The sequence below is a fragment of the Capra hircus genome, chromosome 16 (genome assembly GCF_001704415.2).
Source record: "Capra hircus breed San Clemente chromosome 16, ASM170441v1, whole genome shotgun sequence".
Classification (NCBI taxonomy): Eukaryota; Metazoa; Chordata; class Mammalia; order Artiodactyla; family Bovidae; genus Capra; species Capra hircus.
Window position 1 is genome coordinate 33,643,870 of NC_030823.1, and position 26,484 is coordinate 33,670,353.

Sequence of the window (26,484 nt, forward strand, 5' to 3'; positions counted from 1 at the left end):
GCAGAAGAATACACCTTCTTCTCAAGTGCACATGGAATATTCTCCAAGATAGATCACATCTTGGGTCACAAATCAAACCTCAGGAAATTTAAGAAAATTGAAATCATATCAAGCATCTTCTCTGATCACAATGCTATGAGACTAGATATCAATTACAAGAAAAAAACTGTAAGAAACTCAAACACATGGAGATTAAACAGCACATTTCTAAATAACCAACAGGTTACTGAAGAAATCAAAAGGGAAATAAAAAAATTTCTAGAAACAAACGACAATGAAAATACAACTCAAAACCTACGGGATGCAGCAAAAGCAATTCTAAGAGGGAAGTTTATAGCAATACAATCCTACCTCAAGGAACAATAAAAACATTGAATAGACAACCTAACTTTACACCTAAAACAACTGGAAAAAGAAGAAGAACAACAACAACAAAAAAAAAAACAAAAGAAAACACCAAAACTAGTAGAAGGAAAGAAATCATACAGATCTGAGAAGAAATAAATGAAAAAGGAATGAAAGAAACAATAGTAAAAATGAATAAAAGTAAAATCTGGTTCTTTGAGAAAATAAACAAAATTGACAAGCCTTTAGCTGGACTCATCAAGAAAAAAAGAGAGAAGAATCAAATCAACAAAATTGGAAATGGAAAGGGAGAGGTTACAACAGACAATGCAGAAATACAAAGGATTATAAGAGACTATTAGGAACAACTATATGGCAATAAAATGGATAACCTGGAAGAAATGGACAGATTCTTAGAAAAGTTCAATCTTCCACGACTGAACCAGGAAGAAATAGAAATTATGAACAACCCAATTACAAGCACTGAAATGGAAGCTGTGATCAAAAATCTCCCAAAAAACAAAAGCCCAGAATCAGATGGCTTCACAAGAGAATTCTATCAAACATTTAGAGAAGACCTAATGCCCATCCTTCTAAAACTCTTTCAAAAAATTGCAGAGGGAGGAACACTTCCAAACTCATTCTATGAGGCCACCATCACCCTAATACAAAACCAGACAAAGACAACACACAAAAAGAAAACTACAGGCCAATATCACTGATGAACATAGATGCAAAAATTCTCAACAAAATTTTAGCAAACAGGATTCAGCAACAAATCAAAAAGCTCATACACCATGATCAAGTTGGGTTTATTCCAGGGATGCAAAGATTCTTCAATATATGCAGATCAATCAGTGTGATACACCGTATTAACAAATTGAAAGATAAAAACCATGTGACAATCTGAATAGATTCAGAAAAAGTCTTTGACAAAATTCAGCACCCATTTAAGATTAAAACTCTTCAAAAAAGGAACCTACCTCAACATAGTAAAGACCATATACAATAAGCCTACAGCAAATATTATTCTCAATGGTGAAAAACTGAGAGCATTCCCCCTAAGATCAGGAACAAGACAAGGGTGTCCACTTTCACCACTATTATTCAATATAGTTCTGGAAGTCCTAGATCCAGCAGTCAGAGAAGAAAAGAAAATAAAAGGAATCCAGATCAGAAAAAAAGTAAAGCTCTCACTGTTTGCAGGTGACATGATACTGTACATAGAAAATGCTAAAGATAGTATCAGAAAATTACTAGAGCTAATCAGTGAATTTAGCAAAGTTGCAGGATACAAAGTCAATACACTGAAATCACTTGCATTTCTATATACTAACAACAAAAAATCAGAAAGAGAAATTAAGGAATCAATTCCATTCACAATTGCAACAAAAAGAATTAAATATCTAGGAATAAATTTACCTAAGGAGACAAGAGAACTGTACACAGAAAATTGTAAGACACTGATGAAAGAAATCAAAGACAACATAAACAGATGGACAGATATCCATGTTCCTGGGTAGAAAGAATCAATATTGTGAAAATGACTATACTACCAAATGCAATCTACATATTCAATATGATCCCTATGAAATTACCAAAGGCATTTTTCACAGAACTAGAACAAAAAATTTCACAACTTATATAGAAACACAAAAGACCCTTAATAGCCAAAGCAGTCTTGAGAAAGAAGAGTGGAGCTGGAGGAATCAACCTTCCTGACTTCAGATTATACTGCAAAGCTACCATCATAAAGACAGTATGGTACTGGCACAAAACCAGAAATATAGACCAATGGAACAAGATAGAAAGGCAAGAAATAAACCCATGCAACTATAGGTACCTCATTTTTTACAAAGGAGGCAAGAATATACAATGGGGCAAAGGCAGCCTCTTCAATAAATGGTTCTGGGAAAACTGGACAGCCACATGTAAAACAATGAAATTAGAACACTTCCCAACACCATACACAATGATAAACTCAAAATGGATTAAGGACCTAAATGTAGGACCAGAACTTCCACTAAAACTCTTAGTGGAAAACTTAGGCAGAACACTCGATGACATAAATCAAAGCAAGATCCTCTATGACCCTCCTCCTAGAGTAATGGAAAAAAACAAACAAACAAAAAAAGTAAACAAGTGGGACCTGATTAAACTTAAAGGCTTTTGCAAAGCAAAAGAAACTATAAGCAAGGTGAAAAGACAGCTCTCCAAATGGGAGAAAATAATAGCAAACAAAACAACTGACAAAGGATTAACTTCCAAAATATACAAGCATCTCATACAATTCAATGCCAGAAAAACAAACAACCCAATCAAAAAGTGGGAAAAAGATGTAAACAGACATTTCTCCAAAGAAGACATACAGATGGCTAACAACCCCATGAAAAGATGCTCAACATTGCGCATTATTAGAGAAATGCAAATCAAAACTACAATGAGATTATCACCTCACACCAGTCACAATGGCCATCAAAAAGTCTACAAACAATAAACACTAGAGAGGGTGTGGAGAAAAGGGACCACTTTTGCATAGTTGGTGGGAATGTAAATTGATACAGCCACTACGGAAGACAGTATGGAGATTCCTTTAAAAACTAGGAATAAAACCACCATTGACCCAGGAATCCCACTCCTAGGCATATACCCTGAGGAAACCAAATTGGAAAAGCACATGTATCCCATTGTTCATTGCAGCACTATTTACAGTAGCCAGAACATGGAAGCAACTTAGATGTCCATCGATAGATGAATGGATAAAGAAGTTGTTGTACATACACACAATGGACTATTACTCAACGATGAAAAGGAACACATTTGAGTCAGTTCTAACACGTTGATGAACCTAAAGCCTATTATACAGACTGAAGTAAGTCAGAAAGAGAAAGATAAATATTGTATACTAAGGCATATATACAGAATCTAGAAAGATGGTACTGAAGAATTTATTTGCAGGGCAGCAACAGAGAAACAGACATAAAGAACAGACTTATGGACATGGAGAGAAGGGAGGATGCCGGGAGCCAGCCTGAGGAACTCCGCCCATGGCAACGGTCATGAGGAAGGAGGCTTTGGCATATGCAAAGGCATGATCAAGCCTCAGGAAACCCCCCGTTCCCAAGCATCTACCTCCCAAACCAGGGTCTGCCTATGTTACTGTTTTATGCTCTCACCTATACCTCTGACTTTATGGGGGGCTGACCCCCATTACCTCTCTCAGAGAAGGAGTTAACTTACAGCTCCAAGTCAATAAAAATTACTGGGTGTGACAAGGGTGTCTCAGGTCAAACCTCTCTGCTGGCAGACTAGCTTGTGTGACAGGATTATCCATACTCCTGCCACTAGCACATGATTGTTTACTGCCTCTCAACCATAAACAGCACAGAGAGTTTAGAGTATTTTGAAAATCTTAATTAGCATAGGGCTTTTCTCATTGTTGAGTCAATGATTGCCGCCAGGCCTCCATATCCTTAGGCACCTGGGAATATACTAATCAATGCATTTGGAATATAGAAAAGGAAATATAGTAGTTTTTGATGTTAGCAATACTAGACTTTTTGAGTTAATGAATTTTCTCTTTTGTTATAGATCACTGTACTTTGTTATAAATCACTGTGTCCTTGCTATGTAAAAATGTAACTTTATCACTATCTTAAGACTAAATAGATCTTAAGGGGAACATTGGTGAAGGGTTTTCATTTGTTGGGTTGGTGTTTGCTGCTTAATCTCCATATTCCCTGCCCTTATAATGAATATAACAAGCATATAGGAGAAATAAGCATTAACCTTTAAGATTAATCATGTTAACTTTAGGTTAAATAAATTCCTTTCTTAGTTGTAACCCCCTACACCCTCACCCTATAGGAATGCACCTTTATCTGGTACCTTCAGAGCGTGGCATCTGGTTTAAGAAAAAACACCCTTGGAAAAAATAAGTTTTTTGGTTATCAGAAAGAAAGGGTCATAAAATGTCAGCAGGCCTCAGGCCAGAACATGATGTAAAACCCCTAAGACCTTTTTTTTATACATTTATATGAAGCACCTGATTTTGATAAAGGTCAGGACTGCTGACCCCCGCGTGACTCTGTATTCATCCCTATGTATAACAAAAGGTATCTAAGCAAACTTAAAAATAAAGAAATGGGATCAGTTTCTGGAAAGACTGATTCCCCCATGTCGTTTCTTTCTTGCTCCCCGTTTTTCTGGCTGAATTCCCATCTGGAATGTGGGTACTCACCAAGCCTGCTAATTTTGCCTGGGCTTCTAAGATCGGACCGGGGAGGCCTCAGTGCCTCCTCTCCTTCAGGAGAATGGAAAGACACCTGTGGCCTATGTAGGTGGTTATTGGTATTCCATGTAAACCAAGTGATTCAGCCTCTTTTTCTCCACCAAATTTCCTACTACACTATCCGTTTCTAATCTCTCTATGTATCTGTAATTAAATAAGTTTTTTCCTAGGACGCCGATTCCGTCCCCACCTTCGAATTACCCTGGATCTACTGGGGCTAGACCCTGGCAGGAGGAGAGGGTGAGATGTATGGATAGAGTAACATGGAAACTTACACTACCATATGTAAAATAAATAGCCAGTGGGAATTTTCTGTATGTCTCAGGAAACTCAGACAGGGGCTCTGTATCAACATAGAGGGGTGGGATGGGGAGGGAGATGGGAAGGAGATTGAAGAGGGAGGGGATTTATGTATACCTATGACTGATTCATGTTGAGGTTTGACAGAAAACAACACAATTCTGTAAAGCAATGATCCTTCAATTAAAAAAAAATAAACTAAAAAAAATGAGAACAAAAAACACTAGGGTTGTGAAATAGTGTTTAGCAATAATAATTATACTGGGAAAATAGATACATAAAATATGAATTTTGGCCTCAAAGAATTTATGGTCTCCCAAAGTATATCCACGATTGCAAGTCCTTCACAGCAGTGTTGTATTTGAAAGAGGATATGGTAAGCCTGGAGGCTGGACCAGCTCATGACGAGTCTCAGAAGTCAAGTAAAGAGCTTGAAATTGACTCTATCAAAGGTAAGGAACCAATGAAAGCTTTAGTTAGGCTGAGAATTTAGAATAATCACAGTGGTATGAATGAGATTTACAGCAGGAGTGCAGACAGAAAGACAAATTTAGATGTCATTTTGAAGGTTCAGATGAAAGGGTGATGGCTTGAACTACAGCTGAGGCAGCAGTGTAGAGAAGAGAAGACGGGGTTTGCTCTAGTCCTTGAGTTTTGTTGACTGCTTAGCTGTGGGACAAGGGAAACATTAATGGCTCCCTTATTTCCATGATTGTGCTTTCAGGCAAGATGATGAAAATTAAACGAAGAGAAGGTGTGTCCAACATAGACATAAATGTTGTTAATAATCAGCAGTGTACATTTCTCATATTTGGTCTCAAAGGGAAGTATCCATTTAACATCTTCTCTTTGACTCATTTTATTTTAATTTTGTAACTAACACCTGTTTGTATGGCTCTAATAAAAGTAACTATTAAAGTTGGTATCACACAGCCCAGAAACAAAAAAAAGTTACTTATGTCTCCACATAAGTAATGTATTCCCTCTCATTCATAATTTAAATCTCCATTTCTAAAATCTATGACATTAAGTATTCTTAATTATTAGTTTACAGATATTTTGTTTGCTGCAATTTAAAAAAATTCTCACTTCCTTTTCTCCTAAGTTTTGTCAGTGTGGTTGTAGTATCCTGAGCCCTTCAATTCAGTTCAGTTCAGTTCAGTCTCTCAGTCATGTCTGACTCTTTCTGACCCCATGAATGACAGCACACCAGGCCTCCCTGTCCATCACCAACTCCCAGAGTTCACTCAAACTCATGTCCATCGAGTTGGTAATGCCATCCTGTCATCTCATCCTCTGTTGTCCCCTTCTCCTGACCCCAATCCTTCCCAGCATCAGAGTCTTTTCCAACGAGTCAACTGTTTGCATTAGGTGGCCAAATTATTGGAGTGTCAGCTTTAGCATCATTCCTTCCAAAGAACACCCAGGACTGATCTCCTTTGGGATGGACTGATTGGATCTCCTTGCAGTCCAAGGGACTCTCAAGACTCTTCTCCAACACCACAGTTCAAAAGCATCAATTATTCGGTGCTCAGCTTTCTTCACAGTCCAACTCTCACATCCAAACATGACCACTGGAAAAACCATAACCTTGACTAGATGGACCTTTGTTGGCAAAGTAATGTGTCTGCTTTTCAATATGCTATCTAGGTTGGTCACAACTTTCCTTCCAAGGAGTAAGCATCTTTTAATTTCATGGCTGCAATCACCATCTGCAGTGATTTTGGAGCCCCCAAAAATAAAGTCTGACACTGTTTCCACTGTTTCCTCATCTATTTCCCATGAAGTGATGGGACCAGATGCCATAATCTTAGTTTTCTGAATGTTGAGCTTTAAGCCAACTTTTTCACTCTCCTCTTTCACCTTCATCAAGAGGCTCTTTAGTTCCTCTCCACTTTTTGCCATAAAGGTGGTGTCATCTGCATATCTGAGATTATCGATATTTCTCCTGGCAATCTTGATTCCAGCTTGTGTTTCTTCCAGTCCAGTTTCTCATGATGTACTCTGCATATAAGTTAAATAATCAGGATGACAATATACAATCTTGACCTACTCCTTTTCCTATTTGGAACCAGTCTGTTGTTCCATGTCCACTTCTAACTGTTGCTTCCTGACCTGCATATAGGTTTCTCAAGAGGCAGGTCAGGTGGTCTGGTATTCCCATCTCTTTCAGAATTTTCCACAGTCTATTGTGATCCACACAGTCAAAGGCTTTGGCAAGAACCCTTCAGAAAGCAAAAATGACAAAAAATGACAAAAATCAAATTTATGGGGGTGATGTTATTAATCATGATATTACATCATGATAACTCTATCACATGAAGGGTTTTTTTTTATCATGGTTATATTTAATTTCAAAAAGAGTTTTATTTGGTAATCAGCTAGTCTCAGTCTGTTACAGCTGGAATATAGACTTTTGTCTCATGTGGAAGCTGAAATAAGTTTTACCAAATACTCATTTCCATGTTTTACCAAATACTCATTTCCATGTTTTGAAAGAGAGCTGGAGGGAGCTTTATGCAGACACCAGTTAATTATACAGGGAGTAGTTTTACCCTAATAGGAAAAAATAAGGTGGTAAAATCCAACAAAGTGTTCAGGAGAGTTAAAGAAGTTTGGTAGCTAGACTGCTTTGAAATGAAGAGGCACAAGCTGGAATCAAGATTGCTGGGAGAAATATCAATAACCTCAGATTTGCAGAATGCATCACCCTTATGGCAGAAAGTGAAGAGGAACTAAAAAAACCTCTTGATGAAAGTGAAAGAAGAGAGTGAAAAAGTTGGCTTAAAGCTCAACATTCAGAAAACTAAGATCACAGCATCTGGTCCCATCACTTCATGGGAAATAAATGGGGAAACAGTGTCAGACTTTATTTTTCTGGGCTTCAAAATCACTGCAGATGGTGATTGCAGCCATGGAATTAAAAGACGCTTACTCCTTGGAAGGAAAGTTATGACCAACCTAAATAGTATATTGAAAAGCAGAGACATTACTTTGCCAACAAAGGTCCATCTAGTCAAGGATATGGCTTTTCCAGTGGTCATGTATGGATGTGAGAGTTGGACTGTGAAGAAAGCTGAGCACCGAAGAACTGATGGCTTTTGTGGTGTTGGAGAAGAGTCTTGAGAGTCCCTTGGACTGCAAGGAGATCCATCCAGTCCATCCCAAAGGAGATCAGTCCTGGGTGTCCATTGGAAGACTGATGCTAAAGCTGAATCTCCAATACTTTGGCCACCTCATGCGAAGAGTTGACTCATTTGAAAGACCTGGATGCTGGGAGGGATTGGGGCAGGAGGAGAAGGGGACAACAGAGGATGAGATGGCTGGATGGCATCACCGATTCAATGGACGTGAGTCTGAGTGAACTCCGGGAGTTGGTGATGGACAAGGAGGCCTGGCGTGCTGCGATTCATGGGGTCGCAAAGAGTCGGACACGACTGAATGACTGAACTGAACTGAATATACAAAATGCATTCAACACAGTTTTAAGTGTGCAATGAACCTTGAGAACCTGGCTGTGATAAATTGGATTTTTTCAAAATGTAAAAATATAAAAGCCAATTTTATTAGTTTGTCACAGCTGTCATATCAGCATGCATTTTTTTAAACATCAAATTGGTAAATTTTTATGTAGCCATTTTTAATATTGAATAAAGGAAAAAAAGCAACATTTTGGCATATTATGCTTCATTATTTCAAGGAATGTTAAAACATAGCTGCAATGCGAAAAAAAAAAAAAGGCAAAATGTTTGTCCTCTGTATGGAGAAGGTGCTGTGACTGATGAAACATGTCAAAAGTGGTTTACGAAGTTTCATGCTGGAGCTTTCACACTAGACAGTACCTTGTGGTCAGGTAGAGTGGTTGATGGCAATCCAATTAAGACACTCACTGAGAACAATCAATGTTATACCACGTAGGAGATAGCCAATATACTCAAAACATCCAAATCAAGCATTGAAAGTCACTGGCACCAGCCTGGTTATGTTAATCACTTTGATGTTTGGGTTCCACATAAGTTAAATGAACAAAACCTTCTTGACCATATTTCTGCATGCAATTCTCTACTGAAATGTGATGAAAACTTTCCATTTTTTGAAAAAAAAATTATGACAGGCAATGGAAAGTGGATACTGTATAATAATATGGAATATAAAAGATCATGGGGCAAGTGAAATGACACCAACCACACCAAAGGCCGGTCCTCATCCAAAGAAGGTGATGTAGTGTACATGGTGAGACTGGAAGGAACTCCTCTATTATGAGCTCCTTCCAGAAAACCAAAGGATTAATTCCAACAAGTACCACTTACAATTAGACTGACTGAAAGCAGCACTCAATGGAAAGTGTCAGGAATTAGTCAACAAAAAGTGCATAATCTTCCATCAGGATAATACAAGACCTCGTTTCTTTGATGACCAGGCAAAAACTGTTACAGCTTGGCTGGGTAGTTCTGATTCATCCACCATATTCACCAGACACTGCACCTTCAGATGTCCATTTATTTCAGTCTTCACAAAATTCTCTTAATGGAAAAAGTTTCAATTCCCGTGAAGACTGAAAAAGGCACCTGGAACAGTTCTTTGCTCAAAAAGGTGAGAAGTTTTGGGAAGACAGAATTATGAAGTTGCCTGAAAAATTGCTGAAGGCAGTGGAACAAAGCATTAAATACATTGTTCAATAAGGTTCTTGGTGAAAAATGAAAAATGTGTCTTTTATTTTTATATTAAAGGACAAAGGAGATTTTTGGCCTACCCAATATATCCAGTGATCATTTTTGGATGCAAGAGTTGGACCATAAAGAAAGCTGAGCACCAGTCAATCCTAAAGAAAATCAGTCCTGAATATTCATTGGAATGACTGATGCTGAAGCTGAAGCTCCAATATTTTGGTCACCTGATGCAATGACTGACTCCTTAGAAAAGACCCTGATGCTGGGAAAGATTGCAGGCAGGAGGAGAAGGGGATGACAGAGGATGAAATGGTTCGATGGCATCACTGATTTGATGAACATGAGTTTGAGTTGTTAGGTTAGATCAAAGGAAATCCTGCTGTTTGCATTAACATGCTGGACCTTGAGAGTATTATGCTAAGTGAAATAAGTCAGATGCAGAGAATCAGGGTATATGATCAGCTCGTGCTCACAATCAAAATCAGCTTGAGCTCAAATTCCCTGATTAGCTGATGTGTTGGAATCTCCATTTTCAGGTTTCTGTTTCTAACTAGTCTGGGGGCTGCATGCCAGGGGCATACTGATACAGCGAACTTCTGGTTAAAGTTGCAGTCAACCTGGTGGGTGTTTTAATATCTGCAAAAGTTAGGTACATGTTTCATATCTAGGGTTATGTCTTTAAAACAGAATCTGGGGTCTTTGTCATAGATTTGTTATGTTTAACTCCTTAAGCTATAGCCATAACTGCTCAAGTTATAGGAACTCTCCTGCCTGACTCTCCTGTCTTCGTTTCTTCATTCTTTACTTCCCCAAACGTTAACTGCTAGGGCCTGTCCTTTGCTCTACATGGAGAGCCTAGGGATTCATGGTATATTTCTAAGGCTGCTTTTCCCAATCAACAACAAGCGGGGACACAGAGCAGTCTATATTGTCCCAGACCTTCTGGGAAGGTCCTGCAGGCTCTTTCTCGGTGTCAGTGCAGGAATTTTGTGTTCCTTAAAGTCTTAATAGAAATACTTTTTTGTTTGCAATTTTTTCCCCAAAATTAATTGATGAATTTATTTGTTTGACTTTGAGGATCTGAGCTATCATCTACTATTGGTTTCTAATTTTATCAAATTGGAATCAATTGAAATATTACTTTTAGCTTTCCACATAGTCAATTTTGTGATGGCCCCATATATAACTGAGAAGATACATCTCTTCTAAATCTTTGATGCAAAATTCTATCTACACATATTTACTAGTTCCTTAAATGTGATAGTCAAATCCATTAAATCCTTGCTATTTCTTTTTCTACTATATCTACTGATTTTTCAGAGACAGCCAAATAATTTAAGAGATCATTTTGATGACTCTATGTGCAATTTTTTCAATTCTAAGTTACCTCAAATCCTTTTAGATTTATAAACAAATCAATAGAATGCAGTCTTCTGTGAGTTTTAAATGAGGAGTGAAGAATTTCCCCTCTCTTTTTCCATAGTTCACAGATTACTTTGCAATCAAATATGCTTCTTCACATTTGTTCTTCCAATAACACAGAATGATATCTAAGGAGTCAATACTGGATTGATAAGAAAATGTCTCGGGAAACATAAGAGCTGGTCAACCTCATTCTTCTCTTAAAAATATGGATATACTGAAATTTATATACACTACTGAAAAAGAATATCTCATTTAGAATGTAATGAAAACCTTACTCTGTCTGCCTTCTGCTGCTGCTGCTGCTAAGTTGCTTCAGTCGTGTCCAACTCTGTGTGACCCCATGGACGGCAGCCCACCAGGCTCCCCCGTCCCTGGGATTCTCCAGGCAAGAACACTGGAGTGGGTTGCCATTTCCTTCTCCAATGCATGAAAGTGAAAAGTGAAAGTGAAGACGCTCAGTCGTGTCCGACTCTTAATGACCCCATGGACTGCAGCCCACCTGTCTGCCTTACTCACTTTTAATTATGGGCAGTGCCTTGCCTTCAATGGATATAGGCATTGAAACGTGCCACAGGCACACTGTGGTTAACCCTTATGGGGTTAACACTTTTTTTTTTTTTGCTAAACAAGGGAAAATAATACCAGGATTTCATATTATAAACAAGAAAAGTGGATACCTCACACCAGTCTATAGATGCATCTGGGTTGTTGCAGAGCTTCCTATAAAAGCATTTCACATCTTGACTCTTAACTTCTGGACCAAAGAGTTCCTGTACCATCTTGTAAAACTTGTCATAATCAACTGCGTCTGCATTGTAACAAAGCACAAGAAATTTGTCAGAAAATTCAAAGGACTATGCTGCATTTTTAGTTGCTTTTTCTATTTTCTAATTTATTTCCTGGTGGTGATGGTTTAATTGCTCAATCATATCTGACTCTTTGTGATCCCATGGGTTGTAGCCCACCAGGCTCCTCTGTCCATGGGGATTCTCCAGGCAAGAATACTGGAGTGTGTTGCCACACCCTCCTCCAGGGGATCTTCCCAACCCAGGATTGAACCCATGTCTCCTGCACTAGCAGGTGGATTCTTTACCACTGAGCCACCTGGGAAGCCCAACCTATTTCCTTATTTCAACCTATAAAAACTTCTAAAGTTTAAAGATATTTCCATGGGAACATAACAAAGCTCTTGGCTAGAATATTACATAGTCAGAAAGAAATAATTTACTTTGGTGTTTAGTATCTCCCCCATAGACTTTATTTCAATTATTTTAGAAGTCTTGTTCAGGAATACAAAGGTAAGAAAGTGAATTACTTCTTTCCTATTAGGAATAAGTGTTACTAATAGGAGTATTTCCTCAAACTAATATTGGGTAGATGATAAAAGTGAGCAAAGAGCATGTCTTCTTTGGTTTTGTTTTGTTTTTTTTTCTCACCAAAATTATATTATTTTTTTCATTATGTCATTAGTTCATCTCAGCATATTTTTATATATGATGTAAAGTGAGGGTGTTTCATTTTGGATTCTCTAAGAAGCAGAGCCCAAGACAGATGCAGAATTGCAAGAAACTTACTGGGGATGGGGGGAGAAAGAAAGAAGAATGGGAACAGGAGTATGTGATGAGAGAGTTCAGCTCATAATAAAGTTCTGATACATGTTAAGGGAAAGAAAGGTGAACTCATTCAACACCTGAAAGACAGGTCTCCATACCACCTTTCAGTGGAACTCCCACAGATCCTGAGCCCTCACTTGCCCCTTACTCTTCTTAGGTTTCAGCAAAGAGACTGTTACTGGAAGTGGTGTGGTAACAACCTAACTGCAGGTTCCTTGAAGAACCAGAATTCTCCTGCCCCTACACCCTTGTAATGCATTATTTTTCACAGTTTATCCCAATCCTTTACATGCAGAACTTATTCAATAATGTTCTTCGTCTCTATTGTCATTATTTGTGTAACTTCCCTCTTTCTCTTTAACATTTGCGGTTGTTCTGTAATTGTTGAAAGGCTCCAATCTGTTTTTCACTATCTCTTCTGACATATCTCTCCTTGAAATAATTTCTACTAATGTCAAATTTCCTAAAGTCTTGGATAACATCTGACTTTTCCTGATTTTTTATCACTAACTTGCCACATGCTGCTGCTGCTGCTGCTAAGTCGCTTCAGTTGTGTCCGACTCTGTGTGATCCCATAGATGGAAGCCAACCAGGCTCCCCCATTCCTGGGATTCTCCAGGCAAGAGTACTGGAGTGGGTGCTAGAAAAGGTTAAAAAAAAAATCTGGACTCTAACTGTATGCAGGTCAGGAAGCAACAGTTAGAACTGGACATAGAACAACAGACTGGTTCCAAATAGGAAAAGGAGTACATCAAGTCTGTATATTGTCACCTGCTTATTTAACTTCTATGCAGAGTACATCATGAGAAACACTGGGCTGGATGAAGCACAAGTCAGATTCAAGATTGTTGGGAAAATATCAGTAACCTTAGATATGCAGATGACACCACCCATATGGCAGAAAGTGAAGAAGAACTAAAGAGCCTCTTGATGAAAGTGAAAGAGGAGAGTGAAAAAGTTGGCTTAAAGCTCAACATTCAGAAAATGATGATCATGGCATCTGGTCTCATCACTTCCTGGGAAATAGATGGGGAAACAGTGGAAACAGTGTCAGACTTTATTTTTGGTGGCTCCAAAATCACTGCAGATGGTGACTGCAGCCATGAAATTAAAAGATGCTTACTCCTTGGAAGGAAAGTTATACCAACCTAGAGAGCATATTCAAAAGCAGAGACATTACTTCATCAACAAAGGTCTGTCTAGTCAAGGCTATGACTTTTCCAGTGGTCATGTATGGATGTGAGAGTTGGACTATAAAGAAAGCTGAGCGCTGAAGAATTGATGCTTTTAAACTGTGGTGTTGGAGAAGACTCTTGAGAGTCCCTTAGACTGCAAGGAGATCCAACCAGTCCATCCTAAAGGAGATCACTCCTGGGTGTTCATTGGTAGGACTGATGCTGAAGCTGAAACTCCAATACTTTGGGCACCTGATGCAAAGAGTTGACTCATTGGAAAAGACCCTGATACTGGGAAAGATTGAGGGCAGGAGGAGAAGGGGATTACGGAGGATGAGATGGTTGGATGGCATCACCAACTCAATGGACATGGGTTTGGGTGGACTCTGGGAGTTGGTGATGGACAGGGAGGCCTTGCGTGCTGTGATTCATGGGGTCGCAAAGAGTCGGACACGACTGAGCGACTGAACTGAACTGAACTTTGTTAATTATTGATTTTTTGTGAGCCATACTAGTAACTTAATATTCCTGACTTTCTACTTTCCCATGTATTAAATGGGCATAATAATTACAATCATTATGAAGAACAATTGTTGACTATTTGACACTGTAAACACACATGTAGACAAACCACACCATTGACTGAATGTTGATTTTGACAAATTTTGTGATTCACTAGGGCATAGCTATTGAGTTACAGGACAACAAGGACACAAATATACATTAAGCAACTTATGAGTCAGAGCTGAGCTAGACAGTGCTCATAGAATGGAAAACTAGGTAGCCAAGACCCCTTCTTCTGGTAGTTTATATTCTAATGGGATAAACAGAAAATCAAGTGAACAAAATATTTATGGGCTATGACAGGCAAGACTAATTACTAGAGATGGATATTGGATTAGTGATTATCTGAGTAACAGGGCATGAGAACATTCTGGAATGGTAGAGATATTCTCTGTCTTGATCTAGTTGATACCTACAGGTATGTTTACATATGTTCAAATGTGTTGAGTTATACACTTAAGAACAGCGCGCTTTCTGTGCTTTACTGTAAGTAGGTCATATCTTAGTAACAATGTGAGAATCACTAAGTTGAGAGTGAGATAAATGCTCAGAAGGAAATCAATAGGGAGATGTGATATTAACAGAATTATCCTGTCCTGGTGAGTGAGGGTGGACCTGAGGGAATCCCTTTCTAAGGACAGATAAAAAGCAACAAAGCTGAGACCTGATAAGCAAAAGGAGTCAGGAATATGCTGAAGCTAAAGAAGAGCATCTTAGGTAGAGGCTGACAAACACAAGAATGCTAAGGCAGGAAAGAGCTTGGTGCATTCTTTAAAGGTCAGTGATATGAAGTATAGTGAGAACTGGGGAAAGTTATCATGAGGTGAGATCAGAGAGGAAGGAGGGCCAAATTAGAGTTAGAAGTTTGTATTTTATTCTAAGCATGATGGTGAGCTATCACTAGAGCGTTTGAAAGACCCTGGTTGCTATGAGGAGACAAGGATGAAAACTATAAAGATAGTGAGGAGTTTGAGATTCAGATTTTAGATGTGGAGGCTTAGGTCAAGAAGATACATTCACGCCTCTTTTCTCTGTGAGTGTGTGCTCAGTTGCTCAATCCTGTCTGACTCTTTGCCACCCCATGAACTGCCAGGCTCCTCTGTCCATGGGATTTCCCAGACAAGCATACTGGAGTGAGTTGCCATTTCCTCCTCCAGGGGATCTTCCTGACCCGAGGATTGAACTCACATCTGTATTGGCAGGTGGATTCTTTACCACTGAGCTACCTGGGAAGCCCACCTATTTTGTCCACTTAATTATTAACAACAACTCCTTTCATTCTTGAAAGTGTCCTCAGCTGGATGATAAGTGGAATAGGCACTGATGGTAAATAATCTGCCTGCAATGCAGGAGACCTGAGTTCAATTCCTGGGTAGGGAAGATCTATACCAACTCCCGGAATCCAGTCCAGAATTCAATGGCCAGATGCTGGGAGCCAGCACGGGAGATCCCACCCATGACAGCCTGGGGGACTACAGTCCATGGGGTCACAAAGAGTCAGACATGACTGAGCAACTCATATACACCTACACACACAGGCACCAAAGAGAGATCACTAAGATGGTGAGATATGGCTGGAAGTAGAATTGCAAAGACTTGCTAATAGCTTGGAAGTTTGGGGGACAGAATTTGTGAGTGAGGGACAGGCTGGATTCTAGAGTAATGGTTGTTATTGGGAGAGTTTGCCCTACCTCTCTCATAGGCTATTTGGCAATGTAAGCAGACATTTTTGATTGTTACAATGAGGGATGAGGATGCTACTGACAATCTGGTGGGTAGAAGCCAGAGATGCCACTAAATATTCTGCAGGGCACAAGATAGCCCGCCCCCATTCCTGGCCTCACACACATACACATTGAATACACATACAGACAGAACAAAGAATTATCAAGCCCCAAATGTCAACAGTATTAAGGTTGAGAAACCTTGCTCTAGAATGACACTCAGGTTTCTGATTTCAAAACTGAACAGATATTGGTACTATTTACCAAAACAGAGGCAAATGAGTAAGAGTCATAGTTCTTGAGAAAAATAAACCATTCAATCTTGGTAATATTAAGTTTGAAATTCATATGAGAGATCCAAATAGCTTAGCTGTTTTAAATTCATACCAACTAGTACAGATAGATGTCTATTCTACATGCCACTGGATAAGGAATATAAGACTTTTCTTTCCTCAGATGATTTTAAGTCTATTGGGTAATTAACAATAAGATTTAAGAGCAATATTGCACAGATGAACTCCTACAATATACTTGATACAGTTTTTGAGGTAAACAATGGTGCCGTTAAGAAACATTCTCTCTAGTTCTCAGCTTCTTGCCTATCTTGCCTATGGTGAGAGGTAGACCCGATTTGGGGCATCCCAAGTGGCTCACCTGCCAGGGAGGAAACACAGGTTCAATCTCTAGGGTTGGAAACATCACCTAGAGAAGGAAATGACAATCCACTCCAGTATTCTTGCCTTGGAATTCCAATGGACAGAGGGGCCTGGTGGGCTACGGTCCATGGTATCTCAAAAGAGTCAGACACAACTAAGCAACTAAACAACAACAACAACAAAAATGAATGTATGCCAGTATTAGCAGTCTGATCAAAATTCAGATTACATTTCTCCCTTCTCAATCTTTTAGTTTAGTCCCAGTCATAAAGGTAATTTATCTAGCAGTACTTAGTTTTGATCAAATCTAATACACATACATATACATATATAACTATTAACTACAGTCACTAGTACATTGCACTTCAGTTATAGCAGAATGTACTATAAAAATGTATATATATATGTCTATAATATATGTGTTCTCTCTCTCTAAACATAAATATATATATATATACACACACGTATATGTGAGTGTATATAAAAATATATTGATATTTCTCCCAGCAATCTTGATTCCAGCTCGTGCTTCTTCCAGCCCAGCGTTTCCCATGATGCACTCTGCATATAGGGCTTCCCTGGTGGCTCAGAGCTTAAAGCGCCTGCCTGCAGTGCGGGAGACCTGGGTTCAATCCCTGAGTCAGGAAGATTCCCTGGAGAAGGAAATGGCAACCCACTCCAGTATTCTTGCCTGGAGAATCCCATGGACTGAGGAGCCTGGTGGGCTACAGTCCACAGGGTTCCAAAGAGTCGGACATGACTGAGCAAGCGACTTGACTTTCTTTCAGTTCAGTTCAGTTTCCTTCAGTTCAGTGGCTCAGTCGTGTCCGACTCTTTGCGACCCCATGAATCGCAGCACGCCAGGCCTCCCTGTCCATCACCAACTCCCGGAGTTCACCCAGACTCACGTCTATCAAGTCCGTGATGCCATGCAGCCATCTCAGCCTCGGTCGTCCCCTTCTCCTCCTGCCCCCAATCCCTCCCAGCATCAGAGTCTTTTACAAGGAGTCAACACTTCGCATGAGGTGGCCAAAATACTGGAGTTTCAGCTTTAGCATCATTCCTTCCAAAGAAATCCCAGGGCTGATCTCCTTTAGGATCTCCTTTAGGATGGTCGGATCTCCTTGCAGTCCAAGGGACTCTCAAGAGTCTTCTCCAACACCACAGTTCAAAAGCATCAATTCTTCGGCTCTCAGCTTTCTTCACAGTTCAACTCTCACATCCATACATGACCACAGGAAAAACCATAGCCTTGACTAGACAGACCTTAGTTGGCAAAAAAATGTCTCTGCTTTTGAATATACTATCTAGGTTGGTCATAACTTTCCTTCCAAGGAGTAAGCGTCTTTTAATTTCATGGCTGCAGTCACCATCTGCAGTGATTTTGGAGCCCCCAAAAATAAAGTCTGACACTGTTTCCACTGTTTCCCTATCTATTTCCCATTAAGTGATGGGACCAGATGCCATGATCTTCGTTTTCTGAATGTTGAGCTTTAAGCCAGCTTTTTCACTCTGCACTTTCACTTTCATCAAGAGGCTTTTTAGCTCCTTTTCACTTTCTTCCATAAGGGTGGTGTCATCTGCATATCTGAGGTTATTGATATTTCTCCTGGCAATCTTGATTCCAGCTTGTGCTTCTTCCAGTCCAGCGTTTCTCACGATGTACTCTGCATATAAGTTAAATAAGGAGGGTGACAATATACAGCCTTGACGTACTCCTTTTTCTATTTGGAACCAGTCTGTTGTTCCATGTCCAGTTCTAACTGGTGCTTCCTGACCTGCATACAGATTTCTCAAGAGGCAGGTCAGGTGGTCTGGTATTCCCATCTCTTTCAGAATTTTCCATAGTTTATTGTGATCCACACAGTCAAAGGTTTTGGCATAGTCAATAAAGCAGAAATAGAGTTTTTCTGGAACTCTCTTGCTTTTTCCATGGTCCAGCGGATGTTGGCGATTTGATCTCTGGTTCCTCTGCCTTTTCTAAAACCAGCTTGAACATCAGGGAGTTCACGGTTCACATATTGCTGAAGCCAATATGTGAGAATTTTGAGCATTACTTTACTAGTGTGTGAGATGACTGCAATTGTGCAGTAGTTTGAGCATTCTTTGGCATTGCCTTTCTTTGGGATTGGAATGAAAACTGACCTTTTGCAGTCCTGTGGCCACTGCTGACTTTTCCAAATTTGCTGGCATATTGAGTGCAGCACTTTCACAGCATCATCTTTCAGGATTTGAAATAGCTTTACTGGAATTCAATGACCTCCACTAGCTTTGTTGGTAGTGATGCTTCCTAAGGCCCACTTGACTTCACATTCCAAGATGTCTGGTTCTAGTTGAGTGATCACACCATCATGATTATCCGGGTCATGAAGATCCTTTCTGTACAGTTCTTCTGTGTATTCTTGCCACCTCTTCTTAATATCTTCTCCTTCTGTTAGGTCCATACCATTTCTGTCCTTTATTGAGCCCATCTTTGCATGAAATGTTCCCTTGGTATCTCTAATTTTCTTGAAGAGATCTCTAGTCTTTCCCATTCTGTGGTTTTCCTCTATTTCTTTGCATTGATGGCTGAAGAAGGCTTTCTTATCTCTTCTTGCTATTCTTTGGAACTCTGCATTCAGATGCTTATATCTTTCCTTTTCTCCTTTGCTTTTTGCCTCTTCTTTTCACAGCTATTTGTAAGGCCTCCCCAGACAGCCATCTTGCTTTTTGCATTTCTTTTCCATGGGGATGGTCTTGATCCCTGTCTCCTGTACAATGTCACGAACCTCATTCCATAGTTCATCAGGCACTCTGTCTATCAGATCTAGGCCCTTAAATCTATTTCTCACTTCCACTGTATAATCATAATCACTTCACTTACTCTGCATATAAGTTAAATAAGCAGGGTGAAAATATACAGCCTTGACGTACTCCTTTTCCTATTTGGAACCACTCTGTTGTTCCATGTCCAGTTCTAACTGGTGCTTGCTGACCTGCATACAGGTTTCTCAAGAGGCAGGTCAGGTGGTCTGGTATTCCCATCTCTTTCAGAATTTTCTACAGTTTATTGTGATCTACACAGTCAAAGGCTTTGGCACAGTCAATAAAGCAGAAATAGATGTTTTCCTGGAACTCTCTTGCTTTTTCCATGATCCAGTGGATACTGGCAATTTGATCTCTGGTTCCTCTGCCTTTTCTAAAACCAGCTTGAACAACTGGAAGTTCATGGTTCACGTATTGCTGAAGCCTGGCTTGGAGAATTTTGAGCATTACTCTACTAGCGTGTGAGATGAGTGCAATTGTGTGGTAGTTTGAGCATTCTTTGGCATGAGAAACGCTGGGCTGCAAGAAGCACAAGCTGCAATCAAGATTGCCAGGAGAAATATCAATAACCTCAGATATGGAGATGATGCCACCCTTATGGCAGAAAGCGGAGAGGATCTAAAAAGCCTCTTGATGAAAGTGAAAGAGGAGAGTGAAAAAGTTGGCTTAAAGCTCAACATTCAGAAAATAAAGATCATGGCATCTGGTCCCATCAGTTCATGGGAAATAGATGGGGAAACAGTGGACACAGTGTCAGACTTTATTTTTTGGGCTCCAAAATCACTGCAGATGGATGGTGACTGCAACCATGAAATTAAAAGACGCTTACTCCTTGGAAGAAAAGTTATGACCAACCTAGATAGCATATTCAAAAGCAGAGACACTCCTTTGCCAACTAAGATCCGTTTAGTCAAGGCTGTGGTCTTTCCAGTGGTCATATATGGATGCGAGAGCTGGACAGTGAAGGAAGCTGAACACCAAAGAATTGATGCTTTTGAGCTGTGGTGTTGGAAAAGACTCTCGAGAGTCCCTTGGACTGCAAGGAGATCCAACCAGTCCATCCTAAAGGAGATCAGCCCTGGGATTTCTTTGGAAGGAATGATGCTAAAGCTGAAACTCCAATACTTTGTCCACCTCATGCAAAAGTTGACTCATTGTAAAAGACTCTGATGCTGGGAGGGATTGGGGGCAGGAGGAGAAGGGGACGACCGAGGATGAGATGGCTGGATGGCATCACTGACTCAATGGACATGAGTCTGAGTGAACTCCAGGAGTTGGTGATGGATAGGGAGGCCTGGCGTGCTGCAATTCATGGGGTCGCAGAGTCAGACATGACTGAGCCACTGAACTGAACTGAACTGATAAACATATATACTAGAGAAAGAAATTTTCAGTGTGGCTTTGTAATTGCAAGCATGTCGATTTAAGCAAGGTTTATTTGTTTAGCACACATTTAAGGAGTGCTTCCTGGCTTCAGATTCTGGGCCAACCCTGAGGTTACCAAGTCTTCAAAGCACTCACAGTTCAATGCTGGAAAGAAAGGGCAGAAATACACACATGAATATCAGTTTCAACAAGTTAAGATTAGCAGGTAATTCCTTGAGATGCAATAAAGTGCATCAAAATTTCTAAGGATGGCTTTGTTCAGGAAAAGTTTGGAAGTTTTTGTAAAGAAGTAATGTTTGATTTCGATCTTGAAAAATACGGAAGTATTCATAGACCTTCCAAAAGGGAGGAAATGTACATGGGATGACATGTGCAAAATCAGAGTGGTTAACAGTATGCCAGGTTTGGAAATGCTGAGAAGTTAATGTTAAGACAGAAGGTGCAGGCAGGGCAATTCCAAGGAGCTACAACTGGAGTAGGTTAGGCGATGATGCCATAATGTATATGGATTTTAAGAGTGCTCTAATATACTAGGAATGTGGAAATTCCAAACAGATTTTTAAAGGAAAGTCTCCCAGCAGAACTATACAGAAAGGAATCACTCTTGGCAAGAAGACCATTATATAAGAAGCTGTTATAATAACCCAAGAGTGAGATGCTGTGAAATAAAGAGTCAAAATTTATACCAAGACACCTGGCTTAGGAGACTAGGTAGTTGATGTCTATGCTATAAGACTGAGAGACAATGAAGGCAATGCTCAAGAAAAAAAGAGGCAAAGAAAGAATGAGAAGAGGAAAAAATAAGAGGAGAGTGGTGTTAATGAGTAACACAGAAGATAATTTCTAGAAGCAGTAGCAGCTAACTGTTTATGTAGTGAAATGGCCAAGTAAGCTGGAAAGTATAAACAAGTTGTTGAATTTGGCAGGCATATTAGGTGATCGAATACCTTGGTAAGAGGATTTTTCAGCAAAGTGATGAAGGAAGCCGAAGTGGTGACACTATGGGGAAATTTAGCAGAGAAGCAAAGGAAAAACATACAAGCTTAAAAAGGAAGAGAAAGTCAAGGTAAGGACTGTCATCATAATTTTAGTTTTAGAGGACAAAACCAGTGGGAAAGGAAGATTTTACAGTTGTTGCAGCAAGGTAGCAACAGCTCTGGAGGGGAAGAGGCATGGAAGAAAGGACAGGTATTGCTTCAGGTAATTTGGAAGTGGAAGAAAGAGAGTTTGAGGGAATTCTTATCTTTTGGCTTTGCTTTCACTTAGGATGTTGAAAGCTTGACTGAGAGAAGGTGAGATCCTATTGAGGACTCAGAAAAAGTGCAAGGGTTTGGAAAATCAGTTACAGAGAGAGTTTAAACAAACTGGCAAGGGGACTAGGGAAAGATGAAAGCTTATTGAGTAGTTTAGAAAGCCCAGCCAAGTTCTCAATCATTTAACAAAAGCATATCTATTAATAAAAGGCCTGAGTCAGCTCTAACACTTAGGAATTGAGTGATTTGAACAGATGATTTTTACATATCTGTCATTTGTTAACAAATAAAATGGAGCTAATAGCAATAAGGAGCCTGGCAGACTAGAGTCCAGTTCAGTTCAGTGGCTCAGTTGTGTCCAACTCTTTGCGACCCATGGACTGCAGCATGCCAGGCCTCCCTGGCCATCACCAACTCCCAGAGTTTACTTGAACTCATGTCCATAGAGTCGGTGATGTCACCCAACCATCTCATCCTCTTTCATCCCCTTCTCCTCCCACCTTCAATCTTTCCCAGCATCAGGGTCTTTTCAAATGAGTCAGCTCTTCGCATCAGGTGGCCAGAGTGTTGGAGATTCAGCTTCAGCATCAGTCCTTCCAATGAAAATTCAGGACTAATTTCCTTTAGGATTGGCTAGTTTGGTCTCCTTGCTGTCTAAGGGACTTTCAAGAGTCTTCAACACCACAGTTCAAAAGCATCAATTCTTTGGCACTTAGCTTTCTTTATGGTCCAACTCTCACATCCATACATGACTACTGGAAAAAACATAGCTTTGACTAGACATCCATGGGGTCACAAAAGAGTCAGACATGACTTAGCAACACAACCACAAAAATAGCAATGACAGTAATATTTGCCTTTTAGAATTGTTATGAGAAGTAATTAAATTGTATTTATTAAAATGATTTGTAAATTCTTAAATACTATCAACTACAAATTGGCAGTTGCCAAGGGCATTTGCCATCTGCCTTTGCTGGGATTAAATCTGTGCTGCTGTAGCAGCTGACCTTTGACACTTCCCAAAGGGAGTTCAGGGTGGAGAGCAGGGGTTCCTAGGTGGCACTAGTGGTAAAGAACCCACTTCCCAATGCAGGAGTTTTAAGAGACTTGGGTTTGATCCCTGGGTCGGAAAGATCCCCTGGAGGAGGGCATGGCAACCCACTCTAGTGTTCTTGCCTGGAGGAGAGGAGTCTGATGGGCTTTAGTCCATAGGGCCACAAAGAATATGATAAGACTGAAGTGACTTAGCAAGCTCCAGGAAAACTGGTGGAACAGGTCTTTAGATAGTTAGATATTTTCAGGAACTGATTTAATGATCCCAACCCTTGCAATCTCCTCCTATCTACAAAAATCCTAAATCCCTTAATGGTGACATCAGCTCCTTGTGGCTAGCAGACAATCTTTTGTAAGATAAGTGCTTGATTGCATGAACTCCCATTTCACCAAAATCTCATACGTTGACCTTCCCCCAGTACCTCTTGGAGCAGTCTCTCAGAGGTATCTGAGGTGCTGTCTCCCAGACTGCAGTCCCCATTTTGCCCCCAATAAAATTTAACTTGCAACTCTCAGGCTGTGCATCTTTTTTAAGTCAACAAGACTATTCCAATAATACTGGTTTGTGTCTGAACACCCAAAGTCAACATTTTCACTTGTTTATGACTATGTTGTTCTCATTGTTGTTCAGTCACTCAGTTGTGTCCTTCTCTTTGCAACCCCAAGGACTGTAGCCCAGCAGGCTCCTCTATCCATAGGATTTCCCACACAAAAATACTGGAGTGAGTTGCCATTTCCTGCTCCAGCCTGGCATATTAAGAGGCTGGCCATGCTGACCCTCTAGCAGTCATGTGGGCCCCACTACTTCCCTTACAACAGCAGGATTTGTTCTGTTAGAATTTTACTCTATCATTAAGCCTTACTGCTGCTGCTGCTAAATCACTTCAGTCGTGTCCCATTCTGTGCGACCCCACAGATGGCAGCCCACCAGGCTTCTCAGTCCCTGGGATTCTCCAGGCAAGAACACTGGAGTGGGTTGCCATTTCCTTCTCCAATGCATGAAAGTGAAAAGTGAAAGTGAAGTTGCTCAGTCGTGTCCAACTCTTAGCGACCCCATGGACTGCAGCCTACCAGGGTCCTCCGTCCATGGGATTTTCCAAGCAAGAGTACTGGAGTGGCTTGCCATTGCCTTCTCCCCATTAAGCCTTACTCTTCACTGCTATTCTCAGTGATCTGAAGCTACACACTACACCTCTCCCCTTCAACCTTGACCATGGAGCTATACATTCAGTTCTGTGTTGGTGTCTGATTCTAGTAATCCTGGCAGATCACTGCTCACCACCATCTGCTTACCTTGGCATGCTTGAAATTATTCCAGCCTAGAGACATGAGGAGAGGCCCAGAGGGTGAATCATGGTGAGGGAGGAAACTTTGCCTTACTTAGAAAATTCTGTATGATCTTGTGATACCCTTAAGTAAAGTGATGGCAGGTTGTTCATGTGGCTTACTAATGATCACTATGCACTAGTCACTCAAGTGGTAAAGAGTCTGCCTGCAATACAGGAAACTTGGGTTTGATCCCTGGGTCAGGAAGGTCCCCTGGAGAATAGAATGGCTACCCACTCCAGTATTCTTTCCTGGAGAATTCCATGGGCAGAGGAGCCTGGCGGTCTGCAGCCCATGGGGTCACAAAGAATTGGACACAACTGAGCAACTAAGCATGGCTGCAATGCCCTATTGAGAGTCTCAGAGCAACCAGTAAGACGTCAAATGATAGATTCCACATAACTTAGAAGTCATTTAACCCATCCCTCTGATTTTACATTTGAGAGAGCTACCTGGGAATACCAGACCACCTGACCTGCCTCTTGAGAAAACTATATGCAGGTCAGGAAGCAACAGTTAGAACTGGACATGGAACAACAGACAAAGGAGTCGGGTTTGCCCAAATAGGAAACATGAGAAAGCTAGAACAAGTGAACAAAAGGAGTACATCATCAGGCTGATATTATGTGGTCACCTCTGATGGTGGCTTAATTTTAACTTATATATGGCCAGTAGTACATCATGCAGAAACGCTGGATGCCTTGGAAGAAAGGCACAAGCTTGGGAAATTCCAAAAATTGGCCAGGCATGGAGTGAGAGAATGATGCCTGAAGATTGAACATCGAGATATGGACAGCAAGATGACCACCAGCATCCTTCATGTGGAAGGACTGGAACTAAACAATCTGCCACCTCTTGGATTGATCATGAAAGACTTGATGGAACGGAGGAGAGTGAAGAAGAGTTGGCTTAAAGCTCAAGACATGATTCAGGAAAATGGAAGGATTGCATGGCAATTCATGGTTCCAGATCGACATACTGCACTGACTGAACATTCAGAGAAATGAAAAGAGCTTCCTCAAGTCCACTTAGCTATTCAAGGACAGAGTCAGATGAGGAACTGTACACCACCCTCCCATTCAACGTCTTTGCTATTCAGCTATGTTGCCTCTCCCTGTTACAAGAAGTAATTAAATTATATTTATTAAAGTAATTTGTAAATTATTAAATTCTATCATCTTCCTGTTTGACAGTATTCCCAGTTCTAATCAACAGACCAAACTGGACTGCCCCATTTTCACTGATCTTACCTTCTTTTTGGGCAAACACGCCGGCTCTTTCATCTCTTTTCTGCACTGCTACATGTTCAACCAATCTTTCAAACCCTCTCAAGGCTGTCCTGAAACTGCTAACCTGCAGTGCAGTGTTGATATGTTTTTCCTCCCCGAAATCCATAAGGACACAGGGAATCTTTTATTTTGTCCAGAAATAACAGTGTAAATTTGCCAACTTGGAAAACCTTCCAGTTGTTGCAGTGCCTCCCTGCTGCCTCAATTTTTGCCCTAGGTCTCATTCCTTTGATCTTAACAACCCATACTGTGGGTAGGAGTATAGCAGGGAAAACACTGACTTAGGTCTAATGCATTTCATATAGGCAAACACCAGTAAAACTCCTGACCTCATAATGTTACCAGTGCCCTTCATATGGTCCTTATTGCATCATAATACCTTTGTAACATCCTCGTTCCTTCATAAAGAGGAAATTGAGATTTCTTTCTCCACAAATTTGTGTGTATGTATGTGTGTGGGTGTGTGTGGGGTGTGTGTATATACTGCCTAAGAGGAAAGAAAAATGGATAAAGGCCAAGTATGGAAACTGGGTATTACCTTCTCCCCTCTATATCTCTTTTCACCTCATTTTGCCTTCCTCAGGATATGCCCTGGAGAGTAAAATTCAC

The 26,484-nt window shown here is 40.3% G+C and overlaps 1 protein-coding gene across 1 annotated transcript in view; it reads right to left on the minus strand.

Annotated features, from left to right (window-relative positions):
• The window catches only part of WDR64 (WD repeat domain 64), a 135,781-nt gene extending 109,800 nt beyond the window's left edge, over window positions 1–25,981 (minus strand). Inside the window, exons 1-2 of the mRNA XM_005690570.3 lie at window positions 25,837–25,981; window positions 11,709–11,839 (exon numbers count right to left, since the gene is read on the minus strand). Coding sequence (XP_005690627.2) covers window positions 11,709–11,839; window positions 25,837–25,981 — 276 coding nt within the window. The remainder of the gene's footprint in view (window positions 1–11,708; window positions 11,840–25,836) is intronic.